General features: G+C 42.5%; 1 protein-coding gene across 1 annotated transcript in view; it reads right to left on the bottom strand.

Moving 5' to 3' along the window:
* Positions 1–7,751: 7,751 nt before the first annotated feature.
* The window catches only part of TMEM150A (transmembrane protein 150A), a 649,158-nt gene continuing 640,456 nt past the window's right edge, over positions 7,752–16,453 (bottom strand). The window contains exon 8 of the mRNA XM_044084287.1: positions 7,752–10,445. Coding sequence (XP_043940222.1) covers positions 10,204–10,445 — 242 coding nt within the window. The 3' untranslated portion in view covers positions 7,752–10,203. The remainder of the gene's footprint in view (positions 10,446–16,453) is intronic.

Genomic DNA, 16,453 nt, shown 5'->3' with positions numbered 1-16,453 from the left:
GGTGCTTCCTTTCTACAGAGGCTTAGGTACTGGAGGTGCTAGGATCCACTGCTGAGGGAGGGGGTGTTAGCTCTTTGTCATGTGGTAGTATACTCTGGTGAATTTTCAATATTCTAAAATGACTACTGCAGGAAAAGAGACACCCTAGGCTCAATGCCAGAAACAGATGCATATAAAAATGGCAGAAATATTTTCTTCCATTTGAGACTGTGTGCACCACATTCTAGCCTACTCCCAATGCACAGGGACTGATGTCTGGTTAAATACAGGTAAACTACTGGGGTCTAGTAATCCATAGAGGGCACCCCCTTGCTGTTGGCCTCTGAAGAGGCTTCAACAAATAGTTGTGCTACATATACTAGGGCTACAGGTTCCTTACTGCTACCTCTCAGGAACTAGAGTCCTCATGGCTATGCTGGATTGATGGGATTATTTTAAGGCCATGTGCATAAAGTCCATCTCCAAGTTTATCAATTATCTGAGCTTTTTCATTTTCCTAAGGCTGTTTTCCTTATGCTTTTAAACATTTTCAATTGAGAGAGCTGCACCCAGCTTAGAGAATGCCACATTCTGTTACTCCAAAAAGACCTTCAGTGTTCCTTTGCCTTATGTGCTTTGTTCCAAAAGTAAGAGTACTCTCTACACTTGCCTACAGGATGATCCTCTCCCAGACGAACAAAATGCTTTGAAGTTTAAATCCATCAGCAGACTCAGTCCACCACAAACAGACTTCATGGTATTTTTTTTCTGGGGATGTTATCAGTTTCTGAATATTAGACTAAATACTATAAAAATTCCAGTAGTTTTAACTAAAAAAAGGCAAACAGTACACATCAACCACTCAACAAAGGTAAATAAACTTCACAAGAAGATACTACCACTCAGAGCTAAGACATAAATTTGCCTTTGGCAGGACTACAACATTTAGTGCCACACTTCTGAAGTAACCCCCCAAACTGTACTTCCCAAACATTTGTTTTTGGACTGAGTACATAATCACTGGTCAGAAAGTGTAGCTTAGCTATTCAAATAAAAAGCAGAATTCTGCACTTTCACTAGGGACTCAAATATCCTTTACATGGGAGTCACAAACAATGGGGAGCATTACCCCCCCCCCCCGAGTAATGTCCTCATTGGTAAGATTGGATTCTAAATTGATCTCCTTTGAAATAAATGTTATGGTAGAACCTCCACCAAACCCTAAAACCCTGAAATTTTTTTCCAAGGCAAATTACCTTCTATTAAGTGATAGCATAAGTAATTTTAAAGCTCCCCTTAACCCCAAAAACACAAGGCCTATGTAGAAGTAAACATGAATGCCTAGTACAACCAATTAAACTGCATAGAAATGACAGTACCGGACCAAACTAAAACCAGTTCTAGCTGGAAAAAAACAAGCCACCCTGGTGGACCCCTGGCATAAATGGACTATACAACAGAAGGAAGAAATTCCTGTCTAGAAGTAAGTGGGAGGGGGCACAACAGAGAAAAAAATCCCTCATTAGTCTCAACAGACAAATCAGGGAACTTGTCAAGTCTTCAAAAGCTAAATACAAGACTAAACTGGCTCCAAGTAAAGGATAAAGTACAGTTTTGTACCTACCATAAATGTAGATGTTCGAGGATCCACATTGCTGCAGTCATAACCTGTGGGTAGTCCGCTGTCCTCGGTCGGCCCGAATACCAAAGTGTTAGGCTGGCGTCGGTCACGGGCGCTCAGAGCTGACGTCAGTACGCCGTAGTACTTAAGCGCATGACCGACGCCATATCCTCAGTCTTTCTTGCCCCAGATGTCAGAAGGCCTAAAAAGGAAAGGCCATAGCAAATATATAGAAAGTACCCAACAACCCACATATATAAAATAATAATAATCATCCCAAAAGAAACACAGCAACCCCAAACTATAGAGGGGAAGGAGGGAGGGAAAATTGGACTGCAGCAATGTGGATCCTCGAACATCTACATTTATGGTAGGTACAAAACTGTACTATGTTCTTCGTCTCACATTGCTGCAGTCATAACCTGTGGGTAGAATCCCAAAGCAAAGGTAAAGGGAGGCTGGAAACTAAAAAGCATTAGGAGCTGCTAACATGCCCTGTAAAACTGCAGTGGCAAACCCAGCCCTAGACTTGGAATAAAGAGGGAGATGGTAATGTTTAGTAAAAGTGTGCACTGAACTCCACGTAGCTGCCTCCAAAATATCCTTAGTAGCTACCCCCCTTAAAAAGGCAGTAGATGTAGCAGTAGCCCTAGTGGAATGAGGTCTGATCCCAACAGGAACATCCTTTCCATGATGAGAATAACAAAAGGCAATGCAATGGCCAATCCACTTAGAAATAGTTTGCTTTGAAACAGCTTTCCCCTGAGAACCCAAAGCAAAAGAAATAAATAACTGTTGAGTCTGCCTGAACTCTTTAGTTCTGCTCAAATAATAGCGCAACTGCCTGTGAATATCCAAAGAATGCAAGACTTTTTCCCCTTTATTTTGGGGATCAGTATAAAAAGTAGGCAAATGAATAGACTGGTTTAAGGCCACATTAGAAATAACTTTAGGCATAAAAGTAGGGTTAGTACGCAAGGACACCCTATCCTTATTGAATATCAGGAAGGGTTCAACTGCCATGAGAGCCTGTAGTTCAGATACCCTCCTAGCAGATGTAATGGCCAACAAAAAAGCAGTTTTCCAAGACAAAAATTTTAACTCAGATGTAGCTGCAGGTTCAAAAGGAGGTAAAGTAAGCTTTTCCAACACAAAATTGAGATCCCAGGAAGGAGTAAGAGCTCTATGTGGGGGTCTTATGTTTTTTGCCCCTCTAAGAAATTGTTTAAACAAGGGATGAGAAAATAAAGGAGGGTCACAATCATAGTGAGCAGAAATGGCTGCAGCATGAACTTTCACAGAGGAAAAAGACAAACCCTTGTCTAGCAATTCAGTCAGGTACTGTAGTGTAAAACTCAAATTAGGCACTGAGACATCAAAGCTCTTAGCTGTGCTCCAAAGAAAAAAATCTTCTCCACTTATCAGCATAAACTTTTCTAGTACTAGGCCATCTGGCTTCCAAAATAACATTCAAAACCTGTGGAGGAAGCTGAGACCCTCCAGGGTCTAGAACAGAATACGCCAGGCTGTTAGATGCAGGGACTGTACCCTGACATTGAGCAAATGATTGCTTGAGTGAGACAACAGGTGAGGAATCGGTGGTAAAGGCCAAGGAGGCTCCTGAACTAAACTCCTCAGCAGAGGATACCAGTGCTGGCGTGGCCAATCTGGTGCTATCAGAATCATGCAAGGCTTGTCCTGCCTGACTTTCAAGAGTACCCTGGGAAGGAGAGGCAGAGGAGGGAAAGCATAGACGTGAAGGTTGTTCCAACTGAAAGATAGAGCATCCACTTTCCAAGCTTTTGGGTGAAACATCTTTGTGCAAAATTTTGGCAGCTGGAAATTTAGTGGAGAAGCGAACAGATCTATGTCTGGAGTTCCCCAAGCCACTGTCAATTGTTGGAATACGTGAGGATCCAATTTCCACTCGTGGGGATCCACAATTTGCCTGCTCAATACATCTGCTAAGGAGTTCTGTGCTCCTGGCAGAAACCGTGCTTGAAGATTGATGTGCAAACTTAGAGCAGTCTCCCACAATATCATAGCTTGTCTGCAAAGAGGGTAAGAATGGGTTCCCCCCTGCTTGTTGATGTACCACATGACTGTTGTGTTGTCTGTTTGAATCAACACCTGTCCAGGTTGAAGTAGGTCCTTGAAGGCCATCAGGGCAAATTGTACTGCTAACATCTCCTTCATGTTGATATGCAAATGCTGTAGTCTGGGAGGCCACGTATCTTGAATCCATTTCCCATTGAAGTGTGCTCCCCAAGCCAGGTCTGAGGCATCCGTCGTTAAGATCTGACTCGCCTCTGGTCGGGTCACAGAGAGTCCCTTGTTTAGGTGACATTCCTGAGCCCACCACAAGAATTCCTTCTGGATGCACGGTATTATCTGAATGACAGTGTCCAAATCGTGGCAGTGTTGAGTCCATACACTTTTGAGATACCATTGTAGCTTCCTCATATGCAGTTTGGCATTGGGAAGTACCAGAATGCAAGATGCCATGAACCCCAAGGCTTGAAGGACTGTCCTTGCAGTCAGCCTGGACATTACTGATAATTGCTGGAAGTATAGGTGAAGATGTCTTTGTTTGTCCGGGGTCAAAAAAGCCATCTGAGAGGCTGTATTCAGTCTCACACCCAGAAAGCACATGTCTTGAGAGGGTACTAGACTGGACTTTGTTTCGTTCACAGAATACCCTAGGCACCTTAAAACTACCATTACATACTGTAGATGTTGAAGCAACTTTTCTTTGTCTTGAGCAAGAATCAGGCAATCGTCCAGATAAGGATAAATTTGTATTCCCCTCAGTCTTAAGAAAGCTATTACAGGAGCCAGAACCTTTGTGAACACCCTGGGCGCAGTAGATAAGCCAAAGGGCAATGCAGAGAACTGATAATGAAAAGTACCAGCCCGAAAACGCAGGAATCTCCTGCAGCTGGGTCTGATAGGAATGTGAAGATAAGCCTCTTTGAGATCCAGAGTTACCATCCAGTGATCTTTGCCTAGCAGAGGCAGAAGTTGTTGTAATGTTAACATCTTGAACTTTGGAATGTCTAGGTATGTATTGAGAATAGACAAATCCAGGATTGGCCTCCAAGTGTTTCCTTTCTTTGGCACAAGGAATAGGCGAGAATAAAACCCTAGACCTACTTCCGACGGAGGTACCACCTGGATTGCCCCCATCTCCAAAAGCAAAGAAATTTGTTCGTGAGCCTCTAGCCTTTGCTGAGGAGGTACATCTGGCATGCCTTTGAAAGGAGGAAAAGTGTGAAAATAAAACTTGTACCCTTGATTTATTATGTCCAACACCCACTTGTCCTGGGTGACCAAATGCCAATTTTGATTGAAAAGTGCCAATTCTCCTCCTAGAGGAGCTGCCAGACAGGAAGGATCTGGCAGGTGGAAACACAGGTCATTGGGTCTGTTTACGAAAAGGCTGACCCCTTCCCTCACCAGAAGATTGTGCCGGAGAACTCCAAGTCCTAGGTCTGAAAGAACCCTGGGCGTGAGCCCTGCCCCTACCACGTCTGGACCTGCCCTTAAACTGAACATCCGAAGAAGGGTAAGACCATCCTCTTGCAGGCCAATTCCTGCTAAACTTAGGGGGCTGCACTTAACCGTCTGCATAGACTTAGCTTTTTCTTCCATCTTTTTCAAAACTGACTCCACAGGAGAACCAAAAAGAACTTCAGATTGAAGAGGAGCATCTAAAATTCTAGCTTTAACATGCTCTGACAAATTTTGATCCTTAAGCCAGGCATGTCTACGAATAACTGAACCAGTAGCAGCCACCCTGGAAGAAGCCGGAAGAGCATCGAAGCCACACTGCAAGGAATGCTTACCAACTTGATCTGAAGCATGAACTAAGTCCTGCAATTCCTTACACTCTATACCCTCAGATAAAGCAGCTACTTTAGATTTCAACTGACCTAACAGAAAGTTCTGATACTTCAGCATATGAAACTGGCAATTTAAAGCCCTCATAGCCAACGTGGAGGAGGTATACACTTTTTTACCCCACCTATCCAAAGCTCTAGAATCTTTATCCAGGGGAACTGGATTCTTAACTACAGAAGCCCTGACACCCTTAGGTCCTTGGATAATAGTTTCCGGGTCAGCCCTAGGACTCTTATACAAATATTTATGTGCCTCTGGAACTCTGTAATACCTGTCTGGCTTGACAGGGCAGGGGTAAAGAATCAGGATTAAGGGAAGCTTCAGAAAAAACATCCTGAACAACATCCAAAACAGGGGGAATAGCCAAAGGTCTATGTTGTGGCAAAAACAAAAATTCCCTAAGCCTCTTACGAGAATCAGAAAAATCCTGACCTTCCCACTTGAAATGCTCCCTCATGGAGTGCAAGGTTTCAGAAAAGGAAAAAACCTCTGGAGGAGAAGCAGAAGGACAGGAATCCTCTGCATCTGAATCAGAATAGGGAGGAAAATCCTGAATATCCTCAGCTGAGGACTCAGAGAAATCTGAGGAATGCTCCAATCCCTCTAAATCTGTCTCCACCCTAGGCCTCTTCTCTGGAGGGGGCATAGAACCCCTAATCAAAGTAATCAAATCCTCTGCCATTTTCAACATGTGTTTTTTAGGAACAGAGCCCGAAGTACTAGGGCTGTGGCTTGTACCAGAAAGACCAGGTCTAGCCTTAGCAGGGCCTTTAGTAACAGAAGTAGAAGGCCTACTTACCTTTTGTAAGGATGGAACCACAGAAACCTGAGAAGCCCCCTCGGCCTGACCTAACTCCGGAGAGGCCAACTCCTGTAACACTAAAGGTTCCCCTTGGGATTCAGCCGAGACCTCGGCTGGATCCAACAACTCAACCGTAGATTCCATAGAACCGGCGTCCGCAACGGACGACTCATCCGGTTTAGATTTAAGAGATTTATCTTTTCGCTTTTTTGCGGTAGCGGGCGTCGGAGGATCCGACGGCATGTTGTAGTTACACCGCTTACCGAAAACTAGCCTAGCACAGTCTAATCTGCATTTTATGGTGCGCTTATTAAATCTAGCGCAAAAGCGACACCCGACTACGTCGTGCTCAGGTCCCAAGCAAGGAATACAGAGAGAGTGATAGTCCCTATGAGGTATCTGTTTCCCACAAGAAATACAGTTATTAACTTTTTCTGACATCCGGATAAACAGTAGCAAGAAAAGACAAAAATATTCCCCAACTGGGTACTTAGCCCAACTTGGTCTTCGGTCTGAAACCCGAAAAACGAAAATTTCAGAACGCCGAACGGCACTTGCAAACGCTGCTTCTGCTTCGGACCACGCGGCAAGAAAGACTGAGGATATGGCGTCGGTCATGCGCTTAAGTACTACTGCGTACTGACGTCAGTTCTGAGCGCCCGTGACCGACGCCAGCCTAACACTTTGGTATTCGGGCCGACCGAGGACAGCGGACTACCCACAGGTTATGACTGCAGCAATGTGAGACGAAGAACATCCACAAAGCATTTTTAGTTATGTCTGAAATCTTAAGGGGAAACACTTAGTGTGCTAAGCTGGCTGTAGATGGCACTACCTGTACTCTGCCCTAAGAAACAGCCAACCTGCTGGCCGATAAATTCAGCTCAAATTTCACCCCCTCATCACCTCCAGTCTCTAACTGTATGAGGGCCACCCACTCCAGAGGTCTAAACCTGATCTCTGACGTGAATAGATCATGCTGGAGATAGAGATGTGTGTCCCAGAGATTGCCCCCTCTTCTGGAACAGGCTTCCTATTGATGTAATGCAGAGCTATTCCCTGAGCATTTTCAAGTGCAATTTGGACCAATGGATGGGAAATCGCAAATTCAGTCTTGGGATGGCACCCATGTTACTTATAGACATAGTAGAATAGTCAAAATCCCGCTTGCTGACCCTTGTTATCTTTCCCCTGAGGATAGAAAATTGGATAGAATCTGAATAAAACTGGCTAGGCTTGTAAGGGTTCCTGAGCCATTAGCCTAGTAATCTCCTACAAACCTATACAAATCATTCACGTGCACACATGGAACACCACACCAATGAGTGCACATTGTGTTGTTCATCCCTGGTAAGAAGCACTACTCCATGAAGGCTGAGCTGATCAAAACAAATGCACCCCACAAAAATGGTAACTTCAAACACACACAAATTCAGCAACTGATAAGAATTTGAGGCCCTAAGTTGTTTATTATTATTCTGTTTAAAATGTACACAAAACAAATAATTACATTGTTTTTATAGAAAAAGCAGCACCAATAGTCTACAGTAATGTTCATTTGTCTTCCTGTTAGAGGAATCCTGATACTGGACAGAGAAGCTCCTCACGTCATATATTTTCCCTTTCATGGATCTTGTCAGTACATTCAGCCTCTGTCTTGGGATGCATTTCTGCTCTCTGGTGGCTGCTGCATAAACATCACTGCAATCATGTATGAGGTATTGGTTTTATGGAAAAGGACAATTTAGTTCTGTTTGAGAAATATCACTTTTTATTGAAAAATTATAATAAAATACAAAAAAAAAAAAATATCAATCAACTCTCTTCACATTCACTCAGCCCAGTTAACACTGTCTCTGCCACAGAGGTAAAAGTAACAGCAGATTGCATTCATCCTCCACATATAAAAATACTGTGCATGGCTATTTCTTTAATGCGCTGTTATCAAGATTTGTGATTTTTTTTTACCCCCTCCACAGACTACCTCACCTGTAAAGATATGCATTTTAAATAAGTTTAAAAGAAGCAATTTCACCCGTAAAGATATAGATTAAAAGAAAGTTAACCCAATAAATGCTATCATAATACTGAAAGAAAACAGTCCCATGGGACATATATGACAGATAAAACATGCTAAGGCATATAACCACAGTATTCCTGTAACACCCAATGTCTCCCCAATTTTAGCTTTAGCAAAAATATGACAGATTATTCTAAGCCATGACAGATCCCACAAGAGCCACCAAAGGCACACAAGAGGATACTCTCACTTCTACAGTGCCTACAGTTTAATGTGGCACAGTTTTTAACAGTTCTGGGATCACTGTTACCAGTTATCTATATATATAAAAAAGTATTTCTGGAAAAAATGCAGCTATATTTCTTGTGGAAAACACTGTCTTATGCTGGTGCCAGCCAGCTACACACCCTCCCTGAAGTTGTGTACTGATAAAATATGCATCTCCCTGGTGTACCAAGAGACACATGGCATATATATATATCATGACCTGCCGATTCTTTACACCAATTTCTTGGCACTACAGAAGTACAAAAAGTATTTATTACAGCAGGTAATCCAAGACCAGCTGAAACAGGACTACACTGCATTTGGTGAATTCCATAAAGATGTCCAGAAGCCAATGAAAATTAATCTTGGTATCTGCTTCAACACAACAGAGAATCTATGGCTCCAACAGAGAATTACATTATCGTTAGTTATTATTGCCTTTCACATGTGTTAATGCACAACAAAGGGATGCTTACACCACTGGTCTACTTACCACAAAAAAAACATTAAAACTCAATAAATACTAACTTACATAAATACTTGAATAGTTCCTTGAAATTAAAAAAAAATGAAATAAGGAGAGAACCCTCCAAAATTAAACAGATATTCTGTACTTGCATAGCCTTAACCTAGTCAGGTGTGAGACAAGTGTGCACACACTGGTGACAAATTAAACTTTCAACAAGCCTACGATTTCAAAAAACATAGTACGATACTAAAAGCCTATTCTAGTAGGCTATCCACAGATTTCTAAAGTGCCAAACTCCATGGGACAGTATGCCCACCTCTTGCTTTCTTCTCTACCAGCACCTAAACTGACAAACGCAACTGAATTAGCAACAATCCATATTCTAAAATAGGAATAAAGTTATTTAATTCAAAATGCAACTGTTACAGACAAGAAATATGCACCCCTAACCATTTTTCTAACTGTAACAGTATAAAGCCCAGTTATCAGCTAGCTAAACACACAGTCAGATCCATACTGCATTTTAAAAGCAATTTGGGTAGAAGTGTGATTAAACGCTAGCCTGCTATAGTTTGAAAACTGTTCAGAACCTTCTGCAGTCCTTAGGACTGCTACCAGCTTAGACGGAACTCCTTGTCTCACACCCATTAAAGGTTAACTCAAACATTTCATCTGTAGCACGGTTTCCCTTACTTAAGTACTTCACAAACACAATGTCTGCTACACAAGCACTGATATGCATAGGTTGAAAAATATGAAACAATGGACCTTATAACTATGTTTCAAAGCAGCTTTCTTTCCACTCCATGTACCCTCACAGCATTTAATAAAAAAAAAAAAAAAAAAAAAAAAAAAAAACTTTGGCAATTTGTTCCAAGTGCTGAGAAACAGGCAAGGCGCCAAGGTGTATATATAGTTCACTCTTTTGAGAGCAGACTAAAGTATTCCAGGACTGAACAAATGACTTGCTAAACCTGTCAGGTTTAGCTTTTTTACATGGAATGTTTCTTTCTAATACACAACATAGAAAAGTCTGGAATATATATATATAAAAAAAAAAAAAAAAATAAAACACTAACATCTTGGGATGGGGATCACTCCAAAGTGTTCTCAAGCTGGTACATTCCCATCCCAAATGTCCTTGGTCAGATCATTGCAATACTTTCAGGGTTGCAGTTCAAATGAGTAGATGTACTGCTGCTACCAGGAGACTTGCAGGCTTTTCCATCTGAGCGTTGGAGAGCTGCCACCAAAGTGTCTGTAGAGACAGCACCAAACTCATAGCTGAAAGTTCCATAAAAGACTAGCATGTCAACGGTAAAAATCCATTCACAGATTGCAGCAGCATGCTGAAGTACAAAGCTTTCATGAATGAAAAAAATTCCACCTGGAATGAATGGTTAAGGAAGCAGACATGGATATAAGACACTCCCCCTTTTTTATTTTTAGTACTATATACAATAACTTGATATTAAAAATTAAATATCAAAACAAAAATTACAAACTAGTGATCCACAGTAAACCTTACAAATTCTCAAAGCAAGTTACTTAGTAGATTGGGTGCCTCTTCTAATTTACTGTAGTACTGTGTGTGGGTCATGTACCACTCTTTCTTTGACGTAATCTCTTGTACATCTCTTGAGTTGTTCCTGTTTCTTCAGACTGTATCCACAAGTTATACACCACTGTTTTTTTTTTTTTTTTTGGAAAGATGGCACCAATACTGTACCCTATGGATTCTCCTGAGCTACTGTTTCTATTGCATTTCTCTTCCTGGTTCATTTGTAAAGGGCTATATAAGCAAAAAATAAAAATAAAAAATTACCTCTACAGTATCTCTTATGATGTAAAGTGCAGAATGTTTATCATTTATTTTGTTGAGGTTTCCAGAAAACCACACACAACACTGTAAACACAGATACTAAAGGTGATTACAGTATATGCTCATAACAGTATATGTGTAACATTTCTGTTTACGGGGGTGGAATGTGGCTGGCAATAATACAGTCTCACAAAACTTAGAACACTATTAGTGAGAATACTAATTGCCAACAAACCTCCGAAGTGTAAAAAAAAAGATCATAGCACTGGCCTTCAAAAACAGGAGCAGATGGTCAAAAAATAGTACCACCCCCCCCCTTACAGTAAATTGCCAAGTTAAGGAAGAAAAAAAGAAGTAGTGTACTCACCATAACATTACATCTGTGTTGTCCATCTTCATTCATTCTTAACCAATGGGACTCTGTTCCGATCCTCGGAACCAGCTTGGCCGTTATATAGCTTGCGCCAGTCAAAAAAAACTCTTCAGCCAAGATTCTACCTGCAATGCCCCTCTCTTCATTACCTCAGATCGAGTTTGCAGTCAAACTGTAAGACAGAAGAACATATATACAAAGGTAGAAACCACATCCAAGGTCAAACCTATAGGTTCCCAGGACAAGTGTCTGATCCTCTAGGAAATCTGCAGGAGGGGGAAGGAGGGTGGGATGTCAAGAATGAATGAAAATCGGCAACACAGATGGAATGTTAAGGTGAGTACATAACATCTTTATCTGATGTTGCCAATCTTCATTCATTCTTGACCAATGGGACAGAGTTCCCAGCTACTTTAGGTCCTGGGTAGCCTTATGGAAGGATATTCCTGAGAACCAGAGAGCCAAAGGATGCTCTTCCCCTGGAGACCATATCCAATTTGTAATGAGTGATAAAGGTATGAGGCGCAGCCCATGTTGCAGCTGCGCATATCTCATCCATGGAAGCTTTTGAAAGAAAAACAGCTGACGTGGGAATTGATCTGGTAGAATGCACTCTTACATGTTCAGATAAAGTACAGTTGTGTACCTACCACAAATGTAGATGTTCGACTGTATTCACTGTTGCAGTCATTACACTTGGGTTATCCTGCTGGCAGGCTACCTGCAGTTGGCCTGAATTCCAAAGTCTAGGTCCGGCGTCGGTTGCTGTTGCTTCTTCCCTGACGTCAGTGCTCCAGGGGTATAAAAGATGTAGCCGATGCAATTTTCTTCAGTTTTTCTTGCCCCAGATGTCAGGTGCCCCCAAACTGGTAGGCTGAAAATTATGCCAATAAGTATGCATGCACAAAAATAAACATTTCCTTCATCTATAAGCAAATACACCACATAGGCTGTATAGGATAGAGAAGTACAGATAAGTCCCAGCAAAGAAAAGGCGAATGGTGGGTGGGTAACCTGGACTGCAACAGTAAATACACTCTAACATCTACAGTTATGGTAGGTACACAACTGTACTATGTTCATCATGTGTCACTGTTGCAGTCATTAAATTTGGGTTGAATCCCAGAGCTGAGGTTGGGTGGCTGGGTCTAAATAGAATTTGGAGAGGCTATAAGGCCCTGCAGAACTGTGCTCTGGATTTAGAGTAGAGAGGTAAGTGGTAGTGCTTGGTAAAAGTGTGCACTGAACTCCAAGTTGCAGCCTCTAAAATGTCTTTGGTTGGTACTCCTCTGAGGAAGGCTGCTGCTCTGGTTGAGTGAGGCCTAATGCCCTTAGGCACTGATTTGCCATGTTGTGAATAGCAGAAACGAATGCAGTGGCCTATCCATTTTGAAATAGTCTGCTTTGAGATAGCCTTTCCTTGTGATCTTGCAGCATATACCACTAAAAGTTGATCAGTCTTTCTGAAGGCTTTAGTTCTGTTCAAGTAGAAGTGTAGCTGTCTGTGTATGTCCAAAGAATGGAGGAGTCTCTCACCCTTATTCTGTGGGTTTGGATAAGAGGTAGGCAAATGAATAGTTTGGTTAAGGGCCACACTGGACATTACTTTAGGCATAAATGTCGGGTTAGTTCTCAGAGAAACCCTGTCTGGATGGAAAATGATAAAAAGGTTCCACAGCCATGAGTGCCTGTAACTCTGAGACTCATCTTGCAGAGCTAATTGCTAAGAGCAGAGCTGTTTTCCAAGATAAGAACTTTATTTCAGCTGTATTGGCTGGCTCAAAAGGCGGCAGTGTGAGTTTTTCCAAGACATAATTGAGGTCCCATGCAGGTATTGGTGCTCTCCTTGGGGGTCTTATGTTTTTTTGCCCCTATGAGGTACTGCCTTAGCAAAGGATGCGAAAACATTGGTGGTTCCGTATTATAATGAGCTGAAATGGCAGAGGTATGGATTTTAATTGATGAAAAGGATAGGCCTTTGTCCAGCATCTCAGTTAGGTATTGTAAAATCTGAGGAATATTTGGTACAAGCGTGTCAATTCCTTGTGCCTGGTTCCAAGCACAGAATCTTTTCCATTTTCCTGCATAAGATTTTCTGGTACTGGGCCTCCTGGCCTCTAAAATAACATCCATCACTGCTTTAGGGAGAGGTGTGTTCTGAATGGCTATTTTATCTGCCATGCTGCCAGATTTAGTGTTCTGAGTTGGCTGTGCAGGATCTGATTGTTTCGTTGGGTCAGTAAATGAGGAATCAGAGACAATGTCCAGGCTGGGCCTTGAGACAAGCTCTTTAGGATTGGGTACCAGTGCTGGAGGGCCAGTCTGGAGCAATCACAATAATTTTTGGCTTCTCTTGTCTGACCTTTAGTAGTACCTTGGGGAGGAGAGGCAGAGGAGGAAAGGCATAAACCGTTTGGGTTTTCCAGCTGAATGACAGAACATCCACTTTCCTGCTTGCTTGTGATAAGTCCTTGTGCAGAATCACTGTAGTTGGCAGTTGTGAGGGGAGGCAAATAGATCTATGTCTGAGCATCCCCATTTCTTTATTATCATGCTGAAGACTTGTGGATCCAGTTTCCACTCGTGGGGATCCGTGAGGTTTCAGCTTAGTTCTTCTGCCAGAGTATTTTTCTTTCCTGGCAGGAATTCTGCTTGCAGGTGTACTTGATAAGTCAATGCTGTGTCCCACAAAGTCATGGCTTGTCTGCAGAGGGGGTAGGAATGAGTGCCTCCCTGTTTGTTTATGTATCACATGACTGTAGTGTTGTCCGTCCTTATCAGTAGTTGTCCTGGATGGAGTAGATCCTTGAAAGCTGTTAGGGCATTCTGAACAGTTAGCATCTCTTTTTGATTGATATGAAGATGCCTTTGGCTTGTGGGCCATGTACCCTGAATACATTTTCCTGCCATGTGGGCCCCCCAGGCATAATCTGAAGCATCTGTTGTTATTGACTGCCTGGCTGTGGGTAGGGTGAATGGCTGTCCCTTGTTGTGGTGACAGGCCTGTGCCCACCATCGAAACTCCTGTTGCAGGCAAGGAATGATGGTAATTAATGTTTCCAGGCTGTGACAATGTTGAGTCCAAATACTTTTTAGATACCACTGTAGTTTCCTCATATGCAGTCTGGCATATAGAATTAGCAGAATGCAAAATGCCATGAAGCCCAAAGCCTGCAGAATTTTTCTTGCAGATAACTGGGTCTTTGTTGCCAACATTTTGAAGTAAGAAGTCAGTTAGTTGCCTTTGTTTGTCTGGCGTTAGATAAACCATCTGGGCAGTTGTATTTAAGCTTGCACCCAGGAATATTATCTCTTGAGAGGGTACTAGATTTGATTTATTTTCGTTTTCTGTGTACCCTAGGCAAATCAGTAATCTTTTTACAAAAACCAGATGCTTCAATAGAATGTCCTTGTTCTCTGCTTGAATAAGGCAATCGTCCAAGTAAGGATATATTTTAATTCCTCTTTGTCTGCAAAAAGCAATTACTGGTGCTGGGCATTTTGTGAAGACCCTGGGCGCAGTAGATAAGCCAAACAGCAGTGCTGAGAATTGGTAGTGCGTTGAGCCAGCTATGAATCTGAGGTATCTTCTGCAAGACTGTCTGATTGGAATATGCAGGTATGCCTCTTTTAGGTCCAAAGTTACAAGCCAAGCCTTCTTGCCCAGCATGGGCAGAAGCTGTTGCAGAGTCAACATTTTGGAACGTCCAGAAATGTGTTTAGAATAGACAGGTCCAGTATTGGTCTCCTGGCTTTGTCTTTTCTGGGTACCAAGAAAAGTAGAGTAAAATCCTTGTCCCTGCTCTTGCTGTGGTACTTGCTAAATGGCCCTCATGTCCATGAGGGATAAAACTTGTTTTTGTGCCTCTGCCCATTGATTGTGTGGCAGGTCTGGCATACCTTTTGCCATTGGCAGGGTGGGAAAGTGAAACCTGCAGCCCTGGGACACTATATTCAAGACCCATTTGTCCTGGGTGATCATGTGCCAATTTTGAGAAAAAAGTGCTAGTTTTCCCCCTAAGGGGGCTGTCAAAAGATAAGTGCTTGGTGCTGGCAGAGGAAAGTCATTGGGACTGTTTCCTATATGGCTGTGATTTGCCTTCTCCTCCTTTGGAGGTAGAAGCACCCCACTGTTTTGGCCTGTATGGGCCCTGGGGCTGGGATCTGCCTCTGGGGTGTCTGTATCTGCCTCTTTGTGGCCTGTCTGACACTGGAAAGGACCAATTCTTTGTAGGCCAGTTCCTGCTAAATCTGGGTGGCTGTACCTGTAAGAAACCCTTTACTGTTTGCATAGATTTAGCTTTGTCCTCCATTTTCTTCAACACCTCCCCTGCTTTAACACCAAATAAAGTATCATGCTGTAATGGAGCATCTCATAATTTTGCTTTAACATGATCAGGCAGATTCTGTTCCTTTAAGCAAGCATGCCTCCAAATGACAGAGCCCATAACTGCAGTCCTGCAAGAGGCCTCCAGAGAATCAAAACCACATTTCAATGTATGCTTTCCCACTTGTTCAGTTGCATGCAATAAATCCTGCATTTCCTTATTTTCCACACAATCAGAATTTGACATATTCTGTTTTAACAGTGACATTAAGTATTGCTGATATTTAAGCATATGAAATTGACAATTTAAAGCCCTCACAGCCAAAGTAGCAGAAGTGTAAACCTTTTTCCCCATCTGTCCAGTGCCCTTGAATCTCTATCAGAGGGGATAGGGTTTTTTGCAGTAGAAGCCTTGACCCCTTTGGGACCCTGAGAAATAGTTTCTGGCTCAGCAGCAGGGTTTTTATAAAGGAATTTATGTGAGTCTGGAACCCTGTAGTATCTGTCTGGTTTAACAGGGGCAGGAGGTAAAGAGTTAGAAGAAAGTCTGGACTCTGAAAATACGTCATCTACAATGTCCAACACAGGAGGAATAGCTAAAGACCTGTGCTGAGGAAGTAAAAGAAAATCTCTAAGCCTTTTCTTAGACTCTGAGTAGTCTTGGCTCTCCCTGACTGGAAGTGCTCCCTCATGGTATGCAGGGTTTCCCCAACAGAATAATCCTCAGGCGGTGAGGCTGAAGGGATAGATTCTTCAACATGAGAGTATCCCTGTTCAGAAGAGGAATCAGAGGAAATGGAAACCTGATCTGAAGATTCATATTCTATCTCTTGCCTAGGCCTCTTTTGTCAGGAGGGGGATGGGAACCCCTGA

This window comes from Protopterus annectens, chromosome 9.part0, assembly GCF_019279795.1.
Source record: "Protopterus annectens isolate FY-2018-M chromosome 9.part0, PAN1.0, whole genome shotgun sequence".
Taxonomy (NCBI): domain Eukaryota; kingdom Metazoa; phylum Chordata; order Ceratodontiformes; family Protopteridae; genus Protopterus; species Protopterus annectens.
Note: the sequence above shows the minus strand (reverse complement) of the source record. Positions and strands in the feature narration are given on the sequence as shown.